General features: G+C 35.8%; 1 protein-coding gene across 2 annotated transcripts in view; it reads left to right on the top strand.

Annotated features, from left to right (window-relative positions):
- Positions 1 to 6,687: 6,687 nt before the first annotated feature.
- The window catches only part of LOC123311219, a 35,832-nt gene continuing 16,745 nt past the window's right edge, over positions 6,688 to 25,774 (top strand). The window contains exon 1 of one of the 2 annotated variants that reach the window (XM_044895049.1): positions 6,688 to 6,946. In XM_044895049.1, the coding sequence (XP_044750984.1) occupies positions 6,828 to 6,946 (119 nt within the window). In that variant the 5' untranslated portion in view covers positions 6,688 to 6,827. The remainder of the gene's footprint in view (positions 6,947 to 25,774) is intronic. The other variant, XM_044895051.1, reaches the window with a different exon arrangement.

The following is a 25,774-nucleotide window of genomic DNA, read 5'->3' as shown; positions in this document are numbered from 1 at the left end:
TTAAATGTGAATCTATCGACCTGTGCAAGTGAATATATTCCAAATATCAACCGACTATATCTGGTTGGTTCAAAAGTTATGTGAAATTGAAATTTTAGGTGAATACATGAAGCACCCTGTATACTGTATCACGGTTATGGAATTGATTAGACCTATCATATATTGGTTTTTTTGACTCGACTAGGGTAGCTCTAGCTCAGGTTACTGTATGTTCATTTACCCATGAAACACCCTGTATGAACAAAACACTAATCACTAAATTGAATAGAATCACTATTTCTCCACTGATCATGCATGCATGGCTCTGAAAGCTATCAACATAATATATCAGCTCTGGTATGCCGATATTCGAAGCTGGTCAGAGTGGTCAGCCTAAATATTTCCAACCTTGTCGGGTTCGACAGAATGGGAGGAAAATAACATTCTCGTACACCATCTCCGAACAGACTCAAGGAGCTGCGAATCAGATATCAGAGCGACCCACCATACTGGTTCCGCATACTCCAGAATTGACCTCACCTAAGACAGGGGGTTTCTTCATAAACTGGACAAACATATATGGTCGGTAGATGACACCAGAAATATCCTTTTGACCTTATGACATATACCCCGTTTTCAATTCATAAGCGATATACAGGGTGTTCAATGTCATCTTTAAAACTATTAAATTCTACTTCTACAAATTACAGACTTTTTCGACCGCCCAATATAAAGATTTCGGGTCTCAAAGCCCAGCCATTTATTTTTTCTTTTTTTTATTATGATTATGACGAGATAATTGGACAGCTGCAGTTAAGGAACCGTTTGATATTTTTCAATTTCGTTTCCATCAAAGATTATAGAGTTAGGTTAGGTTAACCTAACTATCTTGAAAAATCTCAGCAATTTCAATGAAGATTTTCGCTGTAGACATGTGAAAAAAAGTTGGTTCGATTTATGAAAAAAAAATTTCACAGAATTTTTTCGAAAATTGTGTTTATTTGGAAAATAATATTCAAATTGGAAACGAGAAAAAAAGTCACGAACATTGTAGGTTTTCACTCCATTTTGAAAGTTTTTTCGGATTTCTTCAACTTTTCTGAATTAATCACTCAAAAATACTCAGATGTGACCAGAAACCGTAACTTTGAGGTGTTTATACATAACTAAACATACTCATTAGAATATTGCTTGAAGAGGGCACCCTGTACCTCGCTTATGAGTCTAAAACGGGTTATATGTCATAAAGCGAAAATGATTCTCCTGTTGTCATCTACCGACCATATAGATACATATGTTTATCCAGAGATTATGATGGAACACCCAGTATATGTAGTACACCTACAATAGTTTCGCGGTCTGGATACTGCAGATCGCTGAATAAGGTTGGTGAATTTCTTGCCTCTCCTGCAAGTCCCCATAATGTACTCTGACCAGTCAAGATCAAAGTTGGCCATAAGATCTCTATCACAACGGACCACAGTAAGGGGTTGTCCATCTTCTAGCGTATACGGAATCCTAGGATTATTCCTGCCAATGCAATCAGCATTTATCGATGTTTAGGGGCAGCCATTCCTCAACCCACCGTATAATTCTGTCCAGGTCCGCCTGTAAGAGGTAAGTGATGGAACAGTGTATAACTTGGCATCATCAGCGGATAAAAGACAACTGGAACTTATGGAGTATGGGTATACAGCAGAAAAGGGATAGGACCAAGAACGGAAAGCTGAGGTACTCCGCTAACGACCCTCATGGCGTGCCGTAAGAAAACACTACCAACCCGGGCTCCAAATGTTGTCTCTTTGAGGAACGATCTAATCCAAAAGAGCAGGTTTTCTCCTAGTCCCATATGCTCCAGCTTGTGAATGAGAGGACGATTGATATCTTGGTCGAACGCCTTCGCGAAATCTGAACAGATGACATCGATAAAAGACCAAAGTCTACAAATGTTGTCCAGTCGTTCACCGCCACGAAAAGATTGGTCAGAGTTGAGCGACCTGGAAGAAAACCGTACTGTTGATCCGAAATTAATTTATTAGATTCGATCAATTTATTAAACTCGAGAATGTGATTATTCTCTCGAGAACTTCAGAAACCGTGGATGCGAGCACAGATTACAGAGTATGAGGATGCGAGGGTAATGGGGCAGGGGCGGTAGTTAGAAGGGGCAATCTTATCCTCATACTTAAATACAGGAGTCACAGATGCTGAATGCCGTTGTGAAGGAAGGAACGATGTAGAAAGAGATCTTCAGAAAGGAAAATAAAGTGGTTCTGTTAAAGCATCAGAACATCGAGAAAGTAGGAGACATGTAATTTCGCCACTTCCGGAACCTGAGGAGAAGACGTTCAGCGTTAAAAGATATTTCTTAACTAAACTTGGAAACAAGTATTGGACGCATTGCTGATATTTGCTCTTCAATGAACTGAGAGAAAAAATGTCTCAGCCACAATATGAGTAGACTCTGTATAGTCATTGCACTTTATGCCAGATGAATCCTTTACTAGGGGGACAGAGACTCTGCCATGAAAGGAATTTCGAATATAGATACTTATTTGAAAAATGTCTTCCTGTTCTGATTTGTTCCGTAAAAAACTTTTGAATTTCACACTCTGCAGCAACATTTTCAAGTTTCGGAAAAATTTTAATGCCAATATTTAATACTCAATTCCTTCTTTTGAAATTATCTCAATATCTCAATCGGATATTCTGAGGAACTAGATATTCTGAGGAACAATTCGAATTTTACTGTTTGGACTTTTTATACTATATCGTTCGAATTTTGAAATTATCAGCAAATACCGTATATTATTTAATTCAAATAATGAAATGTTGCAGGTATATAAATAGCAAAATTGTCAAATATTCGTTAAAAATTAGTCTTGTAGGAAAAATAACTGGAGCGAGTGTAAAATTTGGAACATTTTTTTTTTCGATGAATTGGTAAAAAAAATATCGATTGAGATTCATATATTTTGATTTTTATGAATTCCATCGGATGTTATTATTGCGGATATTTTACCAAGGTTGTGGTGAATAGGTAACCAAGGTAAATATTTGGAAACAAAGCAAGATCGAAGTGCAAGGTATTGATTTCGCGACCTACTAAACTTTTACGAATGTGCTATGTTGGCATATTCAGCACCGCAGTTCTTTTTGCGCTAGTGACCTGATAATCCCTCCTTATTTCACGACTTCTAATTTATATGGGATTTACTCCAAAATTTTTTCTGTCGAACATAATAGAATTCAATTTAATCATGAAGTTGTAGTATCTTGAATCAAATTATAAGCATTACGTTTCGCGATAAGCATCTGTGAAAACTTGTCTTCTAAAAGTTGCCAATTTCTTCTACCTCAACTCTATTGGAAGAAACATTGTTCACAATTTCTTAAGTGAAAAGATTGGACTATTATCTTCTCCACATACAATTTTTCAGTACTTTTTAGAAATTACCCGACGAAGAATTCGAATGTTACGTTTCATGTTTCATGAACATTGACGGTTTAATTGGAAGAGGTTGCTATAAAAAATACATTAAATGATTAACTTTTTACGGAAATATTTACTGAGGAATGATTCGAGATTGAAATCGTAGAGCTTACGATCGATTCGGAATCTTGTCCAAAGTGAACACTCGAGGAATTAAAGACAATACCCTTATTATGAGATTTGCATTCAGACAAAAAATAATACAGATTATAGGGCATTAGCGTAGCCAGAATTTTTTTGATGCGGTTTTATGGAATCTCAGTGTAGTTTTGTGCTTCCTGGTTTGGAAATTATATCGGTTTCAGATTCTGGGGAGGATGGGCAGCAAAATTTCAGGGGAGTGGATGTTTCCAGTGAATCGCCCAATTTCAAATTAATTTCAGAATCAGTAGTATTCAATGCCGAAAAATGACTGGAAGATACCCAGATGAGGGACAACTTGACATTACAAATACACCAGATCTCTAGAATAATATCCTTTATATTCATCGACGCAGTGAGTCAGGAGGAACCATACGGTAGGTACATATTCCTAAACGTGTGAACCTTTAACACTAAGAAGGGAAAGACACTTTAAAGTGTCTTTCCCTTCTTCATAAGTACTATCTTTCAAACCAAGTACTAATGTCTCACAGCAAAACTAACTAAATTCCAAACTAATTAATTCAATTTACTGAAAAAAAAATACATCTACTAGCAACATCTTCCTGAGAGTCCGAAGCATAGGTACTTCTCATGAATGAAATAATATTCGGAATCCCCTACTAAGACAATGAACTCTTCAATTGTGTTCTTCTTGAAATTTTTTTCTCATTATCAGTATAATTCTGAAAAGTGCAGCCGAATAATGAAAGTCAGACCGCAAAAAATTCGATTTATTTGTTCATATAGTATTCTGGATATTATGAGGGAAAACATGAATATTGTTCTAAACGATCAGTCTGGCTCCGAATATAGGAAAATGATTTTTTCTTAATAACGACGATGTATTGATATCTAGTTAGCCTAGACCAATTCCATGCATAAAAAAACATTGCGTTACCATAGCAACGAACAATAACTCATTAAAAGTGTAAATGTGAAGTTTGAGGTCAAAAAAATAAACCATAGTTACCCAATAAATTGAAAGAAAGAAGATGGCCACCGAAATTGTGAAAATCGAAATTGTTGTGTATCGAGCCATCACCAAGTACCTGTATTTAAGAGGGTTAAGAGGTAACCAGATTTACGAAGATATGCTTAATACCCTTGGTGATCAATGTCCTTCGAATGCGACCGTGAAAAATTGGACTGCAAGCTTCAAAAGAGGTAAATTTTCCATTGAAGATGATGACCGATCGGTAAGGCCAGTTTCTGTGTCAGTCCACGAAAATATCGATGCAGTTCATGACATGATTTAATCAGACCGTCGAATTGGGCTAAAACGGATATCTGAGGCACTGAATATTTCATACGAACGCGTTCATCATATATAGTTCACATCAATTTGGACATGAGAAAAATTGCTGCAAAATGGATCCCTAAATGTTTGAATGTTGAACAAAAGCATGCAAGGGTAGAAGCATCGCGTTCGATCTGTGCTCGATTTGAAAACGATGTAGACTTCTTAAACCGAATTGTTACTATGGATGAGACTTGGGTACATTTCTACGATCTCGAAACAAAGCAACAATCGATGGAATGGCGACACTCTGGTTCTCCAAGACCTAAGAAATTTCGTTTCCAAAAATCTGCTGGAAAAGTTCTTGCTTCAGTTTTTTGGGATTGCCATGGAGTAATTATGATGGATTTTTTGGATAAGGGTAGAACAATAACCGGAGATTACTATCAGACATTACTGACCAGAAAAGACGCGGAAAGCTATCCAAAGGTGTTTTGTTTTTGCAGGACAACGCCCCTGCACACAAATCTCATGTTGCCATTCAAAAAATTCGTGATTTAGGATTTGAATTACTAGAGCACCCCCCTTATTCACCAGATTTAGCTCCATACGACTACCATCTCTTTCCTCAACTGAAAAAAGTTCATAAGGTCGTAAATTTTCTTCCAACGAGAAGGTAATAAAAGCTGTGGAGGTCTGGTTTGCAGAGCAAGAAGAAACTTTTTTTTTGAAAGTTCTAGAGACGTTGCAGGTTCGCTGTAATAAATGTATTCAATTAAGAGGAGAATATGTTCAGTGATAAAATATTTCGACATTGAAATTTTGTTTGGTTCTATAGTAGGCTAAGAATTTTTCAATATATCCTCGTAAGGATATTCAAACTGCTGCCACACATAAAGCCAATAATCAATAATGTTTCGAAAAAAACTGTAATACACATTCACTTTCTTTACAGAGGTCAACGATGTATGAATACTTATACGCTGAAAAGAATTTATAATATATAAAAATCATTATAATCATACATCGAAACACAGCATCATAGATTTCTTTTTCACCGTCTCTTTTCAATTCTGATTACTTTTGGTGCAATGTACTTCATTTGAGAATTTAAAACTACAAAGTGAAATGTTTTAGAGTAGTTTGGTGCATCAGATCCCAAGTGAATTCTTTTTCGTTTTTCGGTTTCGGAGTACTAGGTTTTCAGCAACAAATTTGTATCATACGGGAAGGTTTAAAGTTTAAGTAGTTTGAAGTGGTCCTTAAATAACCACTTATGGCCATATGCACCGTTTCATTAAACGAGATTAATTCCTTAAACATCCTTTTTTTCTACAGAGATTATATGCTTAAGCCCGTTTGCAACAGCCGAGAATTCTCTGGAGAATTCTCTACAAAATTCTCGCAAGAAAAGGGCCTAGACTATTTAGTACGCAACTGAACAGAGAATTCTACCGAAAGTGCGTATGTAACGGTACATAATTCACGGCGCATGAAATCTCGAGTAAATTTTCTAGAGAATTCTCGGCTGTTGCAAACGGGCTCATAAAGTAAGTCAAGTATGGGTCTGTTCTGTGACGGGCTTTAAACGTCGTTTTAGAGCTTAAGCTTGGTTCAATCAAACGGTGCATACGGCCATTAAACCAACAGTTGAGGGAAGTAGGAGAAGGGCACCATGGAGGATTTCATGATATTCACACGAACAATTCATGCTACAGAAATTCCTCCCGAATGTTATTGTTTGAATTAAAAAACAAACACTTCCATGGAAGAAAGATTATTGATTGTTTATTCGACTATTTACGTTAAGAAATATCAAGCAACAGCACAGTCAAGCTATAAACATTTCATACGGACTTTACTTCTACAGTGCGATAGTTTTTCGACCACAAGTCACTAGAATGTTGCACGGGTAGGTTCCGCAATAATCCGGTGTCGAGAGGGAAAAGAGCTTCTCTCGCGTATTTCAACAAAATGAATAACCCAGTGACTCTATTCGTTATTCCGTTCCTCCTAGTCCAAGTTCAGAGTGCTACAATTCCGATAAATGTGGGCCAGGATGGAGGAGAAGGATTACAGGATTTGTCATCGAGGTGAATATTTGCTTTATCCCATTATTCTGAGATTCAACTGACTAATGAGGGGATAGATTCTCGATCGTGTTGACGGATTATGGAGGGTACCCTCCATATAACGTATGCTTGGGGACGGTTTATCGATAACGGTGATTATCCATTTCTGGGCTCCTATTTTTCACGTTTCACCTTAAATTTTTACATAACCATTTATTCAACTGCGACTACTCTTCAAATATCAAAATAATTTACTCAGTGTGAAATCTAACAGAAATGGTGTGATTTTTTTTTAATTTAAAAAGGGTAAGTTGACGTTTATCCATTCAGTGAAATAATTTTCACTTCAACTTGCTCTTGTTGATATGGATTGAATAATGCCCTAGCCACAATCTAAGCGATACCTTTCATGTCATTTCATAAATTAGATAATTGTCTAAAAAATGTTAAAATTTGAATCCTAATCAAAATGGAATAAAATGTTGTATACAACATGTGAGTTATAAATGTTTATAATTTCGAAAAAATAAACTATAAATGCTCAACTATTATACAACAAGTTAGTTGAATTGATCCGAATTAATCGAAGGGCAAGTAGATAAATTTCTTCGAATGAATAAACATTTAAAATTCACGCGTCCTATTCCGTTCTGATCAGGATTCAAATAATGACACTACCAAGAGAATTATGTAGGGGAGACTGGGGAGGGTTGATACGTTTTTTGGAATTTTTATTCTGGAAACGGAATTATATGAAGAAGCAGGACTTTTCTTATATTATATAATTCTTCAATTAATCGTTCAACAAAATGAATATAGAAGTCGCAAAACATAAACATCTTATTCTGTACAGAACGTTGAACACAAAAACATGCAAACTGTCTCAAGCCTCCCCACATATGGGAGGATTGATACGATGTACTGGGAGAGTAATCGAGAGGATTATTCAGCTCAGTAGGTAGGTCAGCAATGATACTGGCTTGCTTTGGTCCTATGGGTGTAGAAAAATCAGGAAATTGTTAGTTAGTCACTTCCACACAAGAAAAGTCGGCCTCGTTAAATACATGGGGATTGTACGGTTTTTAAAAATCCCTTTGATATGTTGGATGGTGAAGACGCCTTCATGTAGGCCTATCCAACTAGCTACGGAATATTTTTTGAAAATTATACATGTATCAGGCCTCCCCACGACAAATGTCTCAAACCTCCCAGAAAGCAATTTTTAAAGTGATTTATGTTTTCATCTTATACCCATATATTTTGAAAAGCGAATAAAACTGTAAATTGAGTAGTTTTATGCATATTCCCCAGTGAAATGTTTGTTTATGCCGAAGAATTAATGCATGATCATAAAACCCTTAGGTAACTTGAGTAAAAACTTACAATTTCTCACCTCGAAACACTCTTTGTTGAATATTTCACAAACAAACTAGTGTTAGCCTTACAGATTAATATCACGCAATGCCCTCTGCCAAAGAATAGTGTTCACTAGTATAATACTTTTGAAAACGGCTACAGACCGCGGATATAAGCCTGTATCAAGCCTCCCCATGTATCAATGCTCCCTAGTCTCCCCTACCTACTTTATTAAATGACATGAAAGGTATTGCCTCGATTGATTGTAGATAGGGCATTATTCAATCCCTAGCAATACGAACAAAATGACGTTTATTATCATGCTCATGTTATTTTAATTTACTAAAAAATTATAATTTATTAATAATAATTTAATTCATGTGGAAAAACGTCAACTTACCCTTGTTGCTATGGATTGCTTAATGTCGACTAAACTTCAAAATGAAGATAAATGATGAGAAAATGATCGGATGAAAAAATAATCAGATGGAATAATTCAGTTTATAACAACAGTTATAAACAGTTTATGTATCATGTCTCTATCTTTAATAACAGCATAGATATAGTGCAGTCTCAACCAAAATGGGACACAGTGTACAAGATGCCCGTTAGGCTTTTTCAATGGACAAAGAATATTATGCATGTATACTCGTTGTTTTCTGATGGTTTTTTAGTTTTCTTATAATAACAGGTCATTTCAACAGTAAGAAAACCTCTTATATAGGCTGTTCTATGACAACTTGGGTCATTTCCAGATATACTGAGATATTCATGGGAGGATTTAGGTTTCTCAATATAACCACATTGTTTTTCATTGAATATTGAAATTAATAGATACCTATATTTCGTGAAAAAAATTTCTTCATATGTAGGCAGCATGATTTTGGATATATTTTCTGCTTTTCTTACATGGAAAGATCATAAAATCAGGACCATATAAAGCTTGTTGCTTCTTTTCATAGAAGAAAACAGAAGATCATCCGAGCAACCTGTGATCATAATATTCCTAATCGATATTAATAGCAGCATGTGCATAAACGGAACAATGTTTTTATCCAACATCAGTTATATTGAGAAATGACCGAAGTCGCCATATAACATCCTATATGTTAATTTTTATATCGTGGTTATGATCTCTTCATATAGGGAAACTTGAAGAAAATCAAAGAATAACCTATTCAATACAATCACATTCATCATAAACGTGTGAACACACAATATTAATTAATTTAATTATATGTCAAAAAGGCAACACAGGGTGTTCCTAAACTGAAGGTGCAAACGAATGTACGAGTAACGAGTAATTTTAAGAAAAAAAATTCTCATAAACATGGGACCGCAAACGAGTCGTTTTCGAGATACACGTTGTTGAAGTTAGAAATTTTTTCCATTTTTTCTCTTATATCATCTACACTTCAAAAGACATTCAACCGAAATTTGGCACAAATATTAAAATTGATAGTTCACACCATGCGAGATGCCAATTTCGATTGCAGAAGAAGCTTTTGTTGTAATATTAAACTTTATGGTCTTTTGCAGTTTTGTCGTATCTGCTACCGATTTCGAGAAAAAACGATTCTATCGAAATCCTTAGAAATATCCAAATTGTCATAAAAATTCAGTAAGTAATCTGTGGTTAATAAATTCATTGTTAGACTTAATGTCTATTAAGTTGAAGTCGGTATTTGTAATAATGAATATACATATTTGTTTTGATACCAGTTCAAAAATTTAAACTTTAACACACTGTATCTCGAAACGACAAGTTTGCGATTCCATGTTTATGGCACTTTTATTTCTTATAATTGCTTAAGTAATCTCTCCTCTTCATCGCATTCATTATATTTTATAATTATTCAAATATTGCAATTTAGTGTAGTTGGTGCACCGCTGTTACAGTAATATCCCCTATGATGTTCACGTAGTAAAAGCGCATCTGTCGAACAATTTTCATGATTTTGTGGAACCAGATTTCTGATCTGTCTCAGAAGGGCAGAAGCAATTGAAATTTCTTTATGGGATTTTGGATTGATAATCCAAATCCATAATTGAAGTCAAAACAGACATTATATGATTTTCATAAAAATGAGTTTTCAAACTCAAGGTGAAAAGTTCACCTTCACCTATCTCAAGATGCTATTGTGATAGCGAAACACGTCGTGGTTTGAAAACTCTAAATTTTTGTGAAAATCATATAATCTTTTTCAAGTTCAATTAATATTCCCTCACGTACCGCACTCGTAATTATTCTTGGAAAGAAAACTATTAATAACACAGCTGGACAACTCCTGCTGTCAAATTTTGTTTAGATTTAGATTCCACAATACTGGCGTCGTCGATTCGAGCATATCGAGAGCAATATTTTAGGTTTTGTTTCTGTTTACATGATCAAACGTTCTGATATACTTCTCATTTCTCATATTTTTCATAATGTTCTATAATTACTTCTTGACAACCTTCTATAATGAGACGAGAAACTCTACCCCTGTGAATGGGCCTCAAGAGTCAGTCTCATATAGTTATGGAAATGTGATTAGTACAAATGTTCTTTTTCTCTATTTTTGATTCTTAATGTGCCAAATTCACATTCTGCATTTCCCATGTACTTGCCGTCCCAAGCAGTACCGCTTTCTGCATGACTTTGTAGATATTTTCGTCCAACTGAAGTTTCCTCAAATTATCTGTTAGCGAATGATAAGTATTTACCCTGTGTGACTTATGAAAGAATAACAGTATTTGATATTCAGGGTTTAATATTATTCAAAATACAATGGTAATCGGCGACGTTTCGGGCAGTACCCTTTCTCTAGCCTTCGAAATAATTTATTTTAAGTTATTTCCCAACTTATTTGTTATAAATTGGGGTTATAACCCCAATGACATCCAACAAATAAGTTGGGAAATAACTTAAAATAATTTATTTCGAAGGCTAGAGAAAGAGTACTGCCCGAAACGTCGCCGATTACTATTGTATTTTGAATAATATTAAACCCTGAATATCAAATACTGTTATTCTTTCATTATCTGTTAGTTTCTTCGGTATCAAGTATTAAGCCTTGATGCAATGACAATAGGGATGGTCATCATATCTTTTAACTTCCATTGTATTCTGATTTGTTCTTCCACAACTCTGTATTTCGAAATCTTTTCGATGTGCCTATCTAGAAGGTTATTGTTATTTGGAATTACTACGTCGCGTCGCCTCGAAGTAATATCATAAGAGCAGCTAATTTATCCGAAAAAAATCAAGAAGCAAGAGTGCTGATAGTAACAAAAATCCTAGTCAAAGACGAGGATTTTTGTACCTGCACGAATGCTTGAAAAATATTACTTTGCATTGTGTAAAGGCCTGTAAAGATGGATCGCCTGGCCTGCTAGTTATTATTATAATTCGACAAGAGTAGAGGTGAACACATACAACTATAACCTCAAATCTGAAAAAAAAAAAAAGTAATAATTGAATACTGAAACAATATTCGGTTAGTTCCGTAAAAAAGCTTGAGATATGGCGTACGGATAGATTTGTATACGTTTTTTGGAACTTACCTAACTCAAAATATACATTTAGATATACTGAATTCACTTTTATTTTAACACTCGGTTGGCCATAGAAATTTGACACATTATACTCTGTATAGTACGAAAATGTGGGATATTGGCAAAACATTTTTTGGTTTTAAATCAGCGCTATGTTGTCCGTTCTACGTGAAAGTCACAGTAATTACGTTTTTCATCACAATGGCGAATCACTTCGGAAAATATGTGACGAAGATAATTGACGTTTATACAAACTGATTGAATGCATACCACATCTAGTTATTTGCATGGAAAAAACAAGAGATCATTTTTTAAATATATTTATTTTTGCTATTGAAGAATGGTGAATTATTGACACAGTAGCTTGAGGAGAGTTAATGTTGGTTATCTTCTTTGGCTAAAGGTTGACTACTTTACATCAGTTGTAGAATTTAAAAAAAAATCAACCCGAAGATTAAATGCATCTGATGCAGTGGTAGGGAATGGGTATCTTTCGACGGAATTAACTGATAATCACAAAAATGTTAAATTGTTCAGCAAAAAACCCTCTTGCATCAATGTAGCTCAAAATAATCAAAGGAAGTTTCAAGGCAAGGGGAACTTCACCTTTGAACCAAAATTTCACATGAATTAACAATTAACTGGACAACTGGCTCGTATTTATGGCTGTTTATTTTCAGTACTTTGATATAATATTATTATATCAAAGTAATATTATTATATCATAAGTTTTTGCATTCGTTTGCTCTAAAATAAAATTCTCAAATGCTACCACTTTTTTGGGTCTCTAAATTGAGGGAAATTCTTTGTCGTCCTCTTCATTCACAATTTTCCTGATTGTGGAAACATTACGCTAAAATATAAGTCGTTCAGATTCATATGAATTAATATATAAATTCACTTACATTGAATATGTTCGCCACCGTCTGATATATTGTACATATTAGAATATCAGGGTTACCTACTATTTTTGTGAGCGGACCTGAATTCTAATTAGCACTTCCTGAAACCCTGTCTTCTCTCTTTTTCAATCACTTTCGGCATTTTTGTAATATTAATTCATATTAGTTGTGGCAATGACGTTATGAGATTAACGACATTTCATGAGTGCGAACCTTAGTCCGTTCTAGTTACAAAAACCTGAGAAAATTATTTCATGACCAACCGAGTCCTAGAATAAAAGTGAATGTAGTATAGTCTAGGTTTTTCCGCTCTAGTTTCTGAGAGTGGCATCTTGTATTTCAATAGCTAGTAATTGGAAAGAAACACCTTCAGAGGTTTGTCAACCAACATATTAAAACTGTTTAGAGTACCAAGTTTTTGGGAATCATAATAGATAAAATCTTGAAGTTGAACACACATATTGATTATCTTTCAAAAAAGCTCAACAGAGTCATCTATACGTTCAGAATTATGAATATATATCGTACCTAATTCACTGGTAAAATCTAACCGATTCCGTAAAGAATTGATTTGACAACATCAAATGACAGTTATTGTCACAGGCACTTAGGTTTTCATCAAATTCTGTATTCACAAAATTGATTCAGTCGCACCGGGATCTTATATATTGCTTAGTGACGAAAAGCCGGACGAAAAATAAATCAGTACGAAAAGTAAATCAGGACGAAAACTACTCGCCTTCAAAAATAGTTGACTTTTCGTTCGGAAATTAATACGTACAATATAATTTTTTGTTCAGGTCGACGAAAATAGTACTCACTTATACTAACTTCGAGTCACTACTCGGATATGGAATATACTGGGGAATAATTTCATCTGATCAGTCCATCTTTGTCAGTGAGAAACTCTTCTCATGGTGCAAATTTGTCAGGTGGAAGGCAAATGGAGAAAATCAACTGCGACAGTTACAAATTATCGATGTATTTAGAATTGAAAAGAATATCCGGTAGAAAAGTGTGAAATGAAGTTCACTAGGTCACTATTTTTCTATACCCCAATACCCTTTTCCCACGTTGCGGCGCAATCGCATTGGAGAATCACTTCGAAATACCAATCACCCCGTATAAACGCATTAAAGGCTCAATCTATAAAGTGAGAACTTTTTCCTATACAATAGCTGTTTTTGAGCATCTTTCAATTGTTCCGTTGATATTTCCACGCCAGAATCCGTAGGAGTTGCAGCATCTGTTCCTTCCATTTCATTAAATTGCAGCAGAATAATATAGGACGTGGGCTCAGCTGGACTGCTACGAAAATTTAATTCCACTGAATTCCTGATAGGCTTAGGGTCTGCCGATTCGGTATCTAATACCTATTTTGTTCGTTTTATCTCGACACCTCTTTCCGCTTTCGATCCCAACAAATCGGATAAGGGGGAGTTTAACTGAGATTACGGTACAATTGTGTCTGTTCGAATTGAGTCGAGAAATTGAATGAAGAAGCGGATGTCATCGTGAATCTGCAAAAATCCCACTAACTATCTCATTAGTATGATTCCACAGTTTGCATGCAAATACATAAAATCTTACGTTCTTATAATAGTCTAAGATCCCACTGCAGAATTACTACGTTCATTACGTACAGAGGCAAACACACATTTCTATAATACATACGTTTATGGGTAGGAGAATACACTGATAACATCGCAGCCTGTCTGAAGTGGCCGCAAGTAATTTAAATTAAATTTATGTTAATCAATATTTCAAGAGAAATTTCGTTCACTTAGTTTTGAAATAAAATATCATCCACATCATAACAATGCATGTAAAGAATACTAAAATCCATAGCTGCCGTTGCACACTCGGCCGCAACTACCTCGCAGCCAGGTGTAAGCAGGTAACATTTCGATGTATTTCTACGTTCATGACGTACACGGATGTTTTTGATATCAAATTAAAGATAATTTTTTTTTCGAATATGATGATATATGGCTGCCTGTGAAAAAATAGCCGCAAGTTAGGTCTGCCATCTGTTAAAATAGCGAGATATCCGAAATAAAGTAAGAGAGTGTTAGACTCATTTCACACCATCGGGTTTTTACTCGATGTTCCGAGTTACATTGATATAATGGGATATTTCACACGTGTATCCGTTTAGTTTCGCACTGGAAAACAACCGGATTGCACTTTCGGGGGCGCTTATCGCCACGAGATTCGAGAGCTGGATGTGCCCACCGTACGGATAAAACCCGATGAATAATTTTTCATTCGGTTGTTTTCCGGTAAAAACTTGACGGTAAAAACCCGTGGTGTGAAAGGAGTCTTGGGGTTCTCAATCTGAATTATTCTTATATTATAACCACGTGCTGGAGCTCGTTGTACACACTGCTGTTGATATTATTTATGTATTTACCCTTCGTCGGGCGCTATACGAATATTGAGAGTTCGGGAGCAATGCATATAATAGAATCTAATAGGAATGAGGTCCAAATAAATTAATATTGAAACATAAGAAGAATTTCTTAAAAAGATGATAATTCTCACAAAAGTTCATTCCAAAGACACTGGACGATTCATCATGTTCCACAAGATGTATGCGGCAAAAGAGGATAATGAAAAATTCATTAAAAATTTCAAAGGGTTTGTTTCAACCCACATTTTACCGTGTTGGAAGTCATTAAAACAAAAGATGGTACGGACCATTTTAGTCAATTCGATGTGGCTCAATGCTACTAAGTACCACTGTTTAAATTTTAGTGCGGAGAATAAATGGTTGACTTCTTCTGGATGGTATCCTAAAACCAACATGGTTTCTGGTAAGTTCAACTCCGATACAAGTTGAAAATGTATTATGTAATTGAGCTTACAAATTTTCAGATGATGAAAGAAACTCTGATTGCGACGACGATAGTGACAACTGCGATTATGAAAGCAGCGAGGAATCGGACTTGGACTAGAAAATGTAATACACAGATATAAAATATAACTTGATCAAGAGACTGATTTTGAAGAAACAGGAAAAAAAAATTCTTGAGATTTAATTACATTTGTACTTAATGAATGAACTCCTTTTATTATAAAACAAATCTCTTAATACTTTAAGTTTTTTCATAATATTCATTAGTTTCAGCCGCCGGCTAAAAACCCCATCTATCGACGCATGCGCAATGGCTTTAAATACTCACACGCCTGGCATCCACCATCCTCATTCAACAAGTGGCGTTGCGCGCCATCTCTTTCCCTTTATTTCGGATATCTCGCTAATTTAACAGATGGCAGACCTAACTTGCGGCTATTTTTTCTCAGGCAGCCATATATCATTATATTCGAAAACAAGTTAGCTTTAATTTGCTTTAAAAAACATCCGTGTACGTCATGAACGTAGAATTACATCGAAATGTTACCTGCTTAAACCTGGCTGCGAGGTAGTTGTGGCCGAGTGTGCAACGGCAGCTATGGATTTTAGTATTCTTTTCATGCATTGTTATGATGTGGATGATATTTTATTTCAAAACGGAGTGAACGAAATTTTTCTTGAAATATTGATTAACATTAATTTCTTAAAATTACTTGCGGCCACTTTTGACAGGCTGCGGTGTTATTATTGTATTCTCCTATCCATAAACGTATGTAAAAATGTGTGTTTGACTCTATACGTAATGAAAGTAGTGAATATGCAGCGGGATCTCGTACTATAACAACACATTTGTAGCGACGCGATAACCCAACAAATAATCAAGAAGTAGATATATCTATTATAGTTGGGGAGCAGACGATGCTAAATCGAGACTCACTCGAGCGTCGTGGAGACCTAGTGGATTTTGAAGATTAGGTGGTAGAAAGGAAAAAACAATTCTCTGGTGTAAGCGCTTTCAGCGGTGGGGAAAGCGTCTGCAGGGTCGCATAGATGTAAAAAAATCGTCAGGTGTACATACTCGAGCGTGTCAGAGATACTGCATATGCTCTAAGTGTCTCTGATAATAAATTCATGCTTATCTGACAGTTTGCGAAGTGGGGCTGGCCGTAAGGAATAGTTGAAAATGGTAAAAATAAAATATTTTGAGCGTGTGAGATTTTCAGAGGATAAGCTCATTGGATCCAAAAAAGCTACTTTTCGAGAAAATGACAATTCGGACGTGACGCAAGGTCACAGCGTTCCTTTGAAAATGCAAACAAAAGTCGTTACTTGTACATACTCGAGGGTGTCAGTTTAATATAATTCTATACAACTTTTATCTGAAGTAATTTTACATACTCTTAACCGTTTTCGAGCTGGAGGGTGATGAGGGCGAGGAGCTTAGCCACACATGCGAAAGGCCAATGTAGAAACCCAGTACAATGAACCTTCATCGCCATATATCTCAAAAAAATTCTAACGTAGAAAAAATTGCTTCGGATGAAATTTGTAGAAAATAATGGAAATGGACTAGTAGGAAATCTAAATTGAGAAGTGAATTGCATGGAACGTGTCGCCATAAATCGAAAGTGTAGTAGGTAGACCGGTTTCTGGCTCATTTGCCGTCATCTGTACGTAGGAAATGTAGACATTTCTCCGCCAGATGTCACATCTGTTTTGTTATATCTCAGATGTTATTCCTGACATGGAATATAAGTTCTGCATTTCATTTTGGTTGTCATCATCGATTTGAGTTATGGGGTACTGATGACGGCAAATAAGCCAGAAACCGTTCTACCTACTACTCTTTCGATTGATGACAACACGTTCCATAAAGTTCACTTCTCAATTTAGATTTCCTACTTGTCCATTTCCTTCATTTTAGTACTTGTCCTTCTCTCAGGACGCTAAACATGCAGTTATACCCTTTTTTTTTGTAGAAAATGTTATGCTCTACATCTTTTATGATGAATGCCAAAAGTATCAGCTGTCCTAGACAATTCCCCCTATATACAGATCTAATTTTTGGTAGAGGTACTCTACAAGGTCCAAGGTCGTGGTATTATTCTGACTCGCTCGAGTAAATCCCGATTTTCCCTCTTGGGCTGGGAAAACATAAATAACGTGTGTTCAAAAAAATTCCTCGTCAAGTAGGCTATGGAATTTTAAACGTTGTTATTCGGTGTTTGAACGTACTTCTTTTCTTGAATTACTTCATCTTTCCAAAATGTATACAATGATCAGATCACAAGAATCCAAACAATCTGAGTTGATTAGTTAAATTCTTGGTAAAAATTTTAACCGATGTCCACTATTTTCATACGCAACAGACATGAATCTGGAACAGATCGTGGTATTATATATATATTTTTTTTTAAAAGGTTCTACCTATTTCAGTAATATGAATAAAGCACAGTAAGAATCTCAATATGTTTATTAAGTGTCTATAAATATTGAATTGATTTGGTCGTTATTGAAAATCCATAATTAAACATGAAAATGAATATTGGACAATTTATCAAAATTCAATTTAGCTATAAATATAGGTGATGCTTTCTCCTTGTTCATAACGTTCTACTGTTAAAGTTCCATAAAAGATAATATAATAGATCCCACATTTGGCCATTGACTGATGCAACTCCAATTTTTTTTTGGATACTACAAGAATAGGTAATCAATCTTTTCAATTTTCTGATAATGTATCAATCTTTATAAAAACACACTAATGTCTTTCATTCGAAATCGTGTGACATAAAAAATGCCAAGAGATACTCCAGCCACTAGAGATAAAACCCGAACAGAGGTTCGCGGAGCTTCTGTCTTCTGTCATCATATTTTCATTATTGCTGAATAACTCTGAGGTTTTCTTCTTTGGTCGACCACTACTTTTTTTTTGCTTGAACATACCTGTTCCGTCGACGCATCGCAAAACAGTACTTTCGAAAGATTGATTCTTTCAGCAACTTTGGGATATGCATTGGGAATGTCGCTGGAATAGATCATTCTATATTCTCCCCAATTTTGAAACAGGATCCAATAGTGAATGCTTTTGACACGTCCGTAAAAACCACCTTTGTAATTTCCTGATAATTTTAATTCAACAACAATCCAAAATGCTAATTTCTAACTTGACAGTTCACCTGGAAAGTAGTACAGCAAAAGTATGGAGGGTACTCTCCATAAGCAAGAGCTAAGAATAACGTTTAGACACGAAATATCGACGTTCAAAATTCCATTGCCTACTTGACGACGAATTTTTTTTTACGCACGTTATAATGCACGAAACACGAAAAAACGCCTGAATAATGTTGTCAAAACTTATTTATACAATATAAAATGTCTTTCATATCACTTGGATCTGAGAGCGGGCGACATTCCCAGGATTGTAAAATGCTTTAAGCAACCGAAAGGCACAAATATAATTTAAAAAAAAATACTTTTTCATTGTAAGAGTGTAGTTGAATATTTACAAGGTAGAAGAACTTTTTTGTAGTGAACTAAAAATCCAAAAATTATTTTTATTTGTGCACTAAAAGGTGGAAAGAACGAAGATGCTCGACATGAGGAGTTTTGAGCTTTTGAACGCTTATGTGTTCTAATAGTAGTAAAAAAAGAATTTCAAGAATATAGTTTGAGAGCATCTCCACATTCTTCACATATGAGTATAAATACACTGAACAATATTTTTCAATTTTATTTCACACTGCTATCAAATCGAGTTTTGAACTGAAAATGTTTGCAAATAATTCATCTGTCAAACAAATATCTGGGCGATCTCATTAAATCGCGGAATACTAACATAAAATAACGCAGAATAACTGGATATGCAAAAATTACCCCATTCCTTCCGAAAATGATTTTAGCATTTTATAGGGTAGGTATATTATTCGGAGGTGAGAAACGGCAGTAAAGTCAGAGAACACATGAAAAAGCTTCGAGCGGATAAAAGTGCTAGTAATTCTCGCGGGCATACTGTTAGCCGCAAATTCATGAACTACACCGTTGAATTTTTAACTGGCGGAAGCAAGAAAACCTGCTTTATTCAGGAAATTCCACTAATGGGGATAAAAACTCCTGATGGCTTTCAACTCTTCTCGCTGTTTCGTCATTAGAGTCCTGATAATATCCCCCAATTTCGTTAGATTTTTGTTTTTATATCCATTATTTCCTAGTCGTAGGGGATATCAAGTTTAATAAGAAAATGATCTGGATTCGATTCTGAAGCAATTCAACTATAAACAAATATGTCCTCCAGCATTCGTCATTGTGACGATAACATGATTATTGTAGACAGTGGGGAAACCGTTAGCTTCATTTACTATCCAACAAAAAGTTAAAAAAGCACCCAAATAAGACTCTTTCCTGGATCCAAGGCTGTTTTTTCAATACATGATTCCTTAGACCCACTTGAACAGAATACGACACCTCTACCAGCAGGGAAACGTTGCGTTCTCTAGGTAAAAAATATGAAATTGCATCATGCCAATTTAAGAAGATTTATTTTTGTTGCATTACTCAAAACTCAATTACTCAATTGAGAAGATGAATTATTTTGGGCAAATGTTTTGGCCGTTGCTGAATATCTGGCAGACGACATTTTTGTTTTCTGTTCAGGAAACTCCAAGTAATCATATATTGAAGAATCAGCCTTCCTAAAATTCTTGATCGTAAATGTTGCTAGCTTTTAGACTATTTTATGACTAACCAAATGGTGAAAACCGCATAGCTAATAGTCCGAGAGCTGGCAGCAAAAACAACTACCTCATAAGTTACCAAAGGTTTGGTTTGGCACTTTGGTTCAACTTTATTACCAAAACTTGAAACCGCCCGTCTGCCGGGCAAGAGTGGTCGCCTTATGAGATAAAAAAAATTGAAAAGATGAGAAAAAATCGATAGCAACTTCCTTATAGTTACCAAGATTAATGTTGGGTCAAAATGGTCTAGGATCTTAACTGAATTGAAATCGTAAGCGTCTGCCAACAGGGGTGGTCGCTATTTCGAAGCAGACGCTGTCAAATACAGGGTGGTTCAGATCATAACCAAGAAATTTTAACCACGTATTCTACATCAAAAATAAGCCCTAGTTTGTCATATAAACATATGTCGAGAAATGTTTCCTCTCCGAGATACGGGGTGTTAAAATTATAGAAAAAAAAAATGTTTTTTATTAATAACTTTCACACTGCTTGAAATATTCTTATGAAATTTGAGACATAGGTTTTGAGCGTCATGGAGCACTTTTTGCATAATATCATTTCTTTTCTATTCTACCAGTGGCGTCCGTACTGCAACGAGACTGAATATTTTCAGATAAAAAAATGATACGCCACTGGTTTTTTTCGCAATAAAAATTACTTTTTTAATCCTTATTCAATTTGGAGCAAATTCGGTCTCTTGACTTTTTGCTGTACGAGGCACCGTTTCCGGTTAAAAAAATAAAACACACTCTCATGCATGAAGAAATCGCCAAACTTAAAGATGTTCGAAGTATGACCCATTTTGCTGAACACATAATTCACATCGACGTCTAATAGATCCGACAGCAGCAGCTAAATTTCGATTTCTTAGTTCGTCGCAAGCATTTTAAATACGGCCAATAAGTTTTTCCCTTGAGTTCACAGAAGTCATATATACGATTTCTTTCAAAAACCCCCATACGAAGTAGTCCAAAGGGGTAATATCGGGGCTCCGTGGAGGCCAACTGACTGGCCCATTACGTCCGATCCATCTTTCTGGAAAATTATTATCCAACCAGTTCCTCACATTTCTATGAAAGTGGGCTGGACAACCGTCAAGTTGAAACCAAGCCGCTAACCTTGATTCTACTGGAATATTTTCCCACATATTTGCAAGCTCTGCCATTAGAAATTGTAAAAAATTTTCACCACTAACTCGCTCTGGTAAGAAATAGGGTCCAAATAGGTGATTATAATAAACTCCAAGCCAAACATTAACACTAAATTCTATTTGGAAATTTCTTGATCGAATGGGATGTGGATTTTCGTGGGCTCATACATGCTGGTTATGAAAGTTTACCACGCCCCGACGACTGAAACACGATTCACCAGTCCATTATATGGTATTTAAAAAGTCTCTATTCTGCTCAATTGAACAAAGAATCCATTGGCAAAAAAATAACCTTCGCTGTTCATCACCTTCTCGTAAACCTTGGACGGGTTGCAAGAATTTTTGACATAGAAAATCGAAGTGTGCGAGCTGCTATTCGACTGCTTGTTGTTGGATTCTTATCAAATTCACGAAGTATCCTCCATGGCACACTTTGCTTTCCACAATGAAGGAATTACAGTCTTTTATGGTTATGCTTGTATTGAAACGAGTAATTGGAAACCAAAACTGTCATTTAAGTTTTTTAATCAAATTAATCTACCCTAAAAATAGGAGTTGGGTGTGTGTTGAATTTATCTAATCTTAGAAAATTGCTACAAAACCGTAGTAACCATTTTATTGCTATATCAAATTTTTGCGATTTCTTCATGCATGAGAATGTGTTTTATTTTTTTAACCGGAAACGGTGCCTCGCTCAGCAAAAAGTCAAGAAACCGAATTTGCTCCAAATTAAATAAGGATTTGAAAAGTAATTTTTATTGTCGGAAAAACCAGTGGCGTATCATTTTTTTTTCTGAAAATATTCAGTCTCGCTGCAGTACGGAGGCCACTGGTAGAATAGAAAAGAAATGATATTATGCAAAAAGTGCTCCTTGACGCTCAAAACCTATGTCTCAAATTTCATAAAAATATTTCAAGCAGTGTGAAAGTTATTAATAAAAAACTTTTTTTTTTCTATAATTTTAACACCCCGTATCTCGGAGAGGAAACATTTCTCGACATATGTTTATATGACATACTAGGGCTTATTTTTGATGTAGAATACGTGGTTAAAATTTCTTGGTTATGATCTGAACCACCCTGTATTTGACAGCGTCTGTTTCGAAATAGCGACCACCCCTGTTGGCAGACGCTTACGATTTCAATTCAGTTAAGATCCTAGACCATTTTGACCCAACATTCATCTTGGTAACTATTAGGAAGTTGCTATCGATTTTTTCTCATCTTTTCAATTTTTTTTATCCCATAAGGCGACCACTCACGCCCGGCAGACGGGCGGTTTCAAGTTTGGGTAATAAAGTTGAACCAAAGTGCCAAACCAAACCTTTGGTAACTTATGAGGTAGTTGTTTTTGCTGCCAGCTCTCGGACTATAAGCATTGTTTCAGAATTATGGGAATTATGTACCTTATTTTCGAAAATTCGTGGTTACCGTAATATTACTTACACTGCATATATTGAGTGCTTCATAGTGAAATGTACATAGCTCAACATTAAGTAGAGAACACTCGGATGATTGCAAATCACCCATGTTTATAGGGTCTACGTTGCTATTATTGTAAAAGATAGGGGCTGTTTTATTCGTTTGATCCATATTTTCCGAAAGCCATAAGTCGGTTCAGATTCGGCTACATAAAATTCAACAAAATAAAAACAAGACTGTGTATCGAAATTCATCAAAGTAACCTAGTTATTTGAAAAGAGCCAGAAAAATTAAATTAGGTCTGATGTATTTCAAAGCTGGGCATTCCATTTTAGAAGTTGTATAATAGATTCAATGTGAAAAGTAATGAAATAAAATTGGGGATGACATTTTTTATACCTATATATCAGAACTTTGGATTGGTCCACCTGACTTGAGTACACTTTAGTTGGCTAATGACATTGTATACAAATCAACTGAAAACAAAAATGCAGGGGCGCGTTTTTGTACATTTTCATTGAATATTCGTCAAAATTATAGCGTGGTATCATAAAAAGCCTGAACAACTATATTCATAGTGAAAATGTTGAAACAAGCAGGAAAACGACTGTAAACAATTAGAAACCATTTACTTAATCTAATGGTCGCATCGATTCATTTAGTACTTCGATACGCATACAGGCTTTCAACAAAAGGTCCTGTGATTTACTAAGTCGACATGGTTGGTGAGTTATGCGGTACTGATGAGCTCAAATAAGAGCGAAACCAGTGTATCGCAACTCTCCTTGGATAACGGCATGTTCTCTATGGATAACCATGAGTGAAGAATTCTACCAGTTCCTTCGTAGTCATCTCGGTCTTTAACCGCCTTATTGATTGATGTTTCGAAATCACTAAGAACTCGGGGACATAAAATACAAAATCAATAATGATGACTGAAATGAATAATATATAAAAAGTACCTAAGTGATTTTCACCGCTTATTTCAATATTTTCGTTTGTAAGTACATTTATATGTACAACAATTATTTGTTGTTTACATTTATAATACTCTGAACTAATGTTGTCAAATAGACATTGACAATGTACTTTAACCGGCTCTGCTTTTGTATTTCTAGTTGAGGACGGGACTTTCTCGCCATCCGTATAAGTCGTAAAGGGGTAAAGACTACCAGAATGTGGGGTGTTGCCGGGACACTTGAACGATAAGTAAAAGTTACGGATATTACAATAGTTTGCACTTTCGTAGAAAAGATGGAGGCACTTAAGGAACGTCTTTTTTCAATTTCACCAGGATACGAATTGTAGCCAATGGCGAGACTTTTCGAGAAATTTCTTCATGTGGAAATTCATAGAAGAGGTAATTGCACCTCGGAAGAGTTAATAACATGCATGAATATTTGTTCTTCAATGAAAAATTTTTTTTTGTTCGACGAATAAAAAATATTGACCAACTCATAGAATTAAATTATAATGAAAACCCCATATAAATGCGTGGTGTCTGACGTTCTAACGCTTCTTCCTTTGAAGTGACCACTATAACGGTGTAGGGTGTACAGTCCCTGGCCAGTTTATTAGACGCACTGAGGATTTTTTTTATATTTACTGGTATTGCCCGAGTAAAAAGCAGAATATTTAAATTTCATTTCCACGGAATGTCAGTTTTATCTACGACTCTCATTAAATTGTTCTATTTGGCATATTAGTAGTTGAGGCGTTGTGTGATAAAACCATAGTATAATAATAAAGAAATTCACTCTTGATTTAAAATTCCGGAGGAACTTTTTGGAATGATCCATTCCTGGAAGATTCCTCCAGAGTGCTTCTCTTTCGATGTCTTCCTTCTCCAGAAACACTTTGCTATACCACATAAAGGCTCTGGGCAAGTAAGGCGCTGGTCTCCCCGAACACCCGCTGCCCGCGACCGACGACGTACGCGGACCCGCCGCCGTCAACGTGTGAATGCTATATTCGGAAAACTACGGGCACGGTCTGCCTGAAACGTCGCGTGCGACGTTCAGCCGCGGCTGGCGAAGGTCACACGTCGCACGCGCCGGTTGGATTGATTCAATAGCATAGTGACGGGTGGACGTCAGAGGGAAAAATGAGTTCTTTTAATAAGAAAAAGTACGAAATGCTGATTCAGTTAATAGAATGTTATCTTGCACTATACATGCCTCACATAGTGACTATAAAAGTAATGTACTCAAGCATAATGATTTTTAGAGGGTGAAATAGGCCGTGGGCATCTAATGGTTGGAGGTTTTGTGATTTCATGTTCAATTAAACTTAAACTTCTTGGGGAAGTCGAGAAAATTCATTAAATTTTGTATCATTGCACTTAATACAGTTATCCAAACCGTAAAAAGTGCCTTCCTTTTTCCTGTTCTGGAACATTGTATCCGTTTTTTGCCTCTTTGTTGACAAAGCCAATAGTTCATCGTCTTCTTCCCCAAAAATCAAACAAGTAAGTAATTCTACTCGAATTCTACATTCATCTTGGATCTTGAAACACACTACATAGTAGCCTAGTGTTGCAGCGCGCATGTAGAATGCGAAAGGTATTTCAGAGAGACCATGCGCCCGTTGTCAGCGACCGCCAGCGTTCCCGTATGACGTCAGCCGTACGTCGTCGGTAGCGGGCAGCGGGTGAGGGAGACCAGCGCCTAAGTGACGTTTGTGGTCGTTTTCTCGTAAGTGTACTGGCTCCTCTTTTCCTTTGATTCCAGAGTAACCAGAAACCTAGACTGAAGATACTTTGCTGTTCTTGCCTATTTCATCAAGTTTCCTTCGACACTCACAGTACTTATACAGTGCCCTGATTAACAAATTTTCTGAAAAAATATCGGTTCAATGGATTCAACCCAGTTACTAGTTGTGAAGTACCGA

This window comes from Coccinella septempunctata, chromosome 4 (genome assembly GCF_907165205.1).
Source record: "Coccinella septempunctata chromosome 4, icCocSept1.1, whole genome shotgun sequence".
Classification (NCBI taxonomy): Eukaryota; Metazoa; Arthropoda; class Insecta; order Coleoptera; family Coccinellidae; genus Coccinella; species Coccinella septempunctata.
This window is presented reverse-complemented; position numbering and strand designations above follow the sequence as displayed.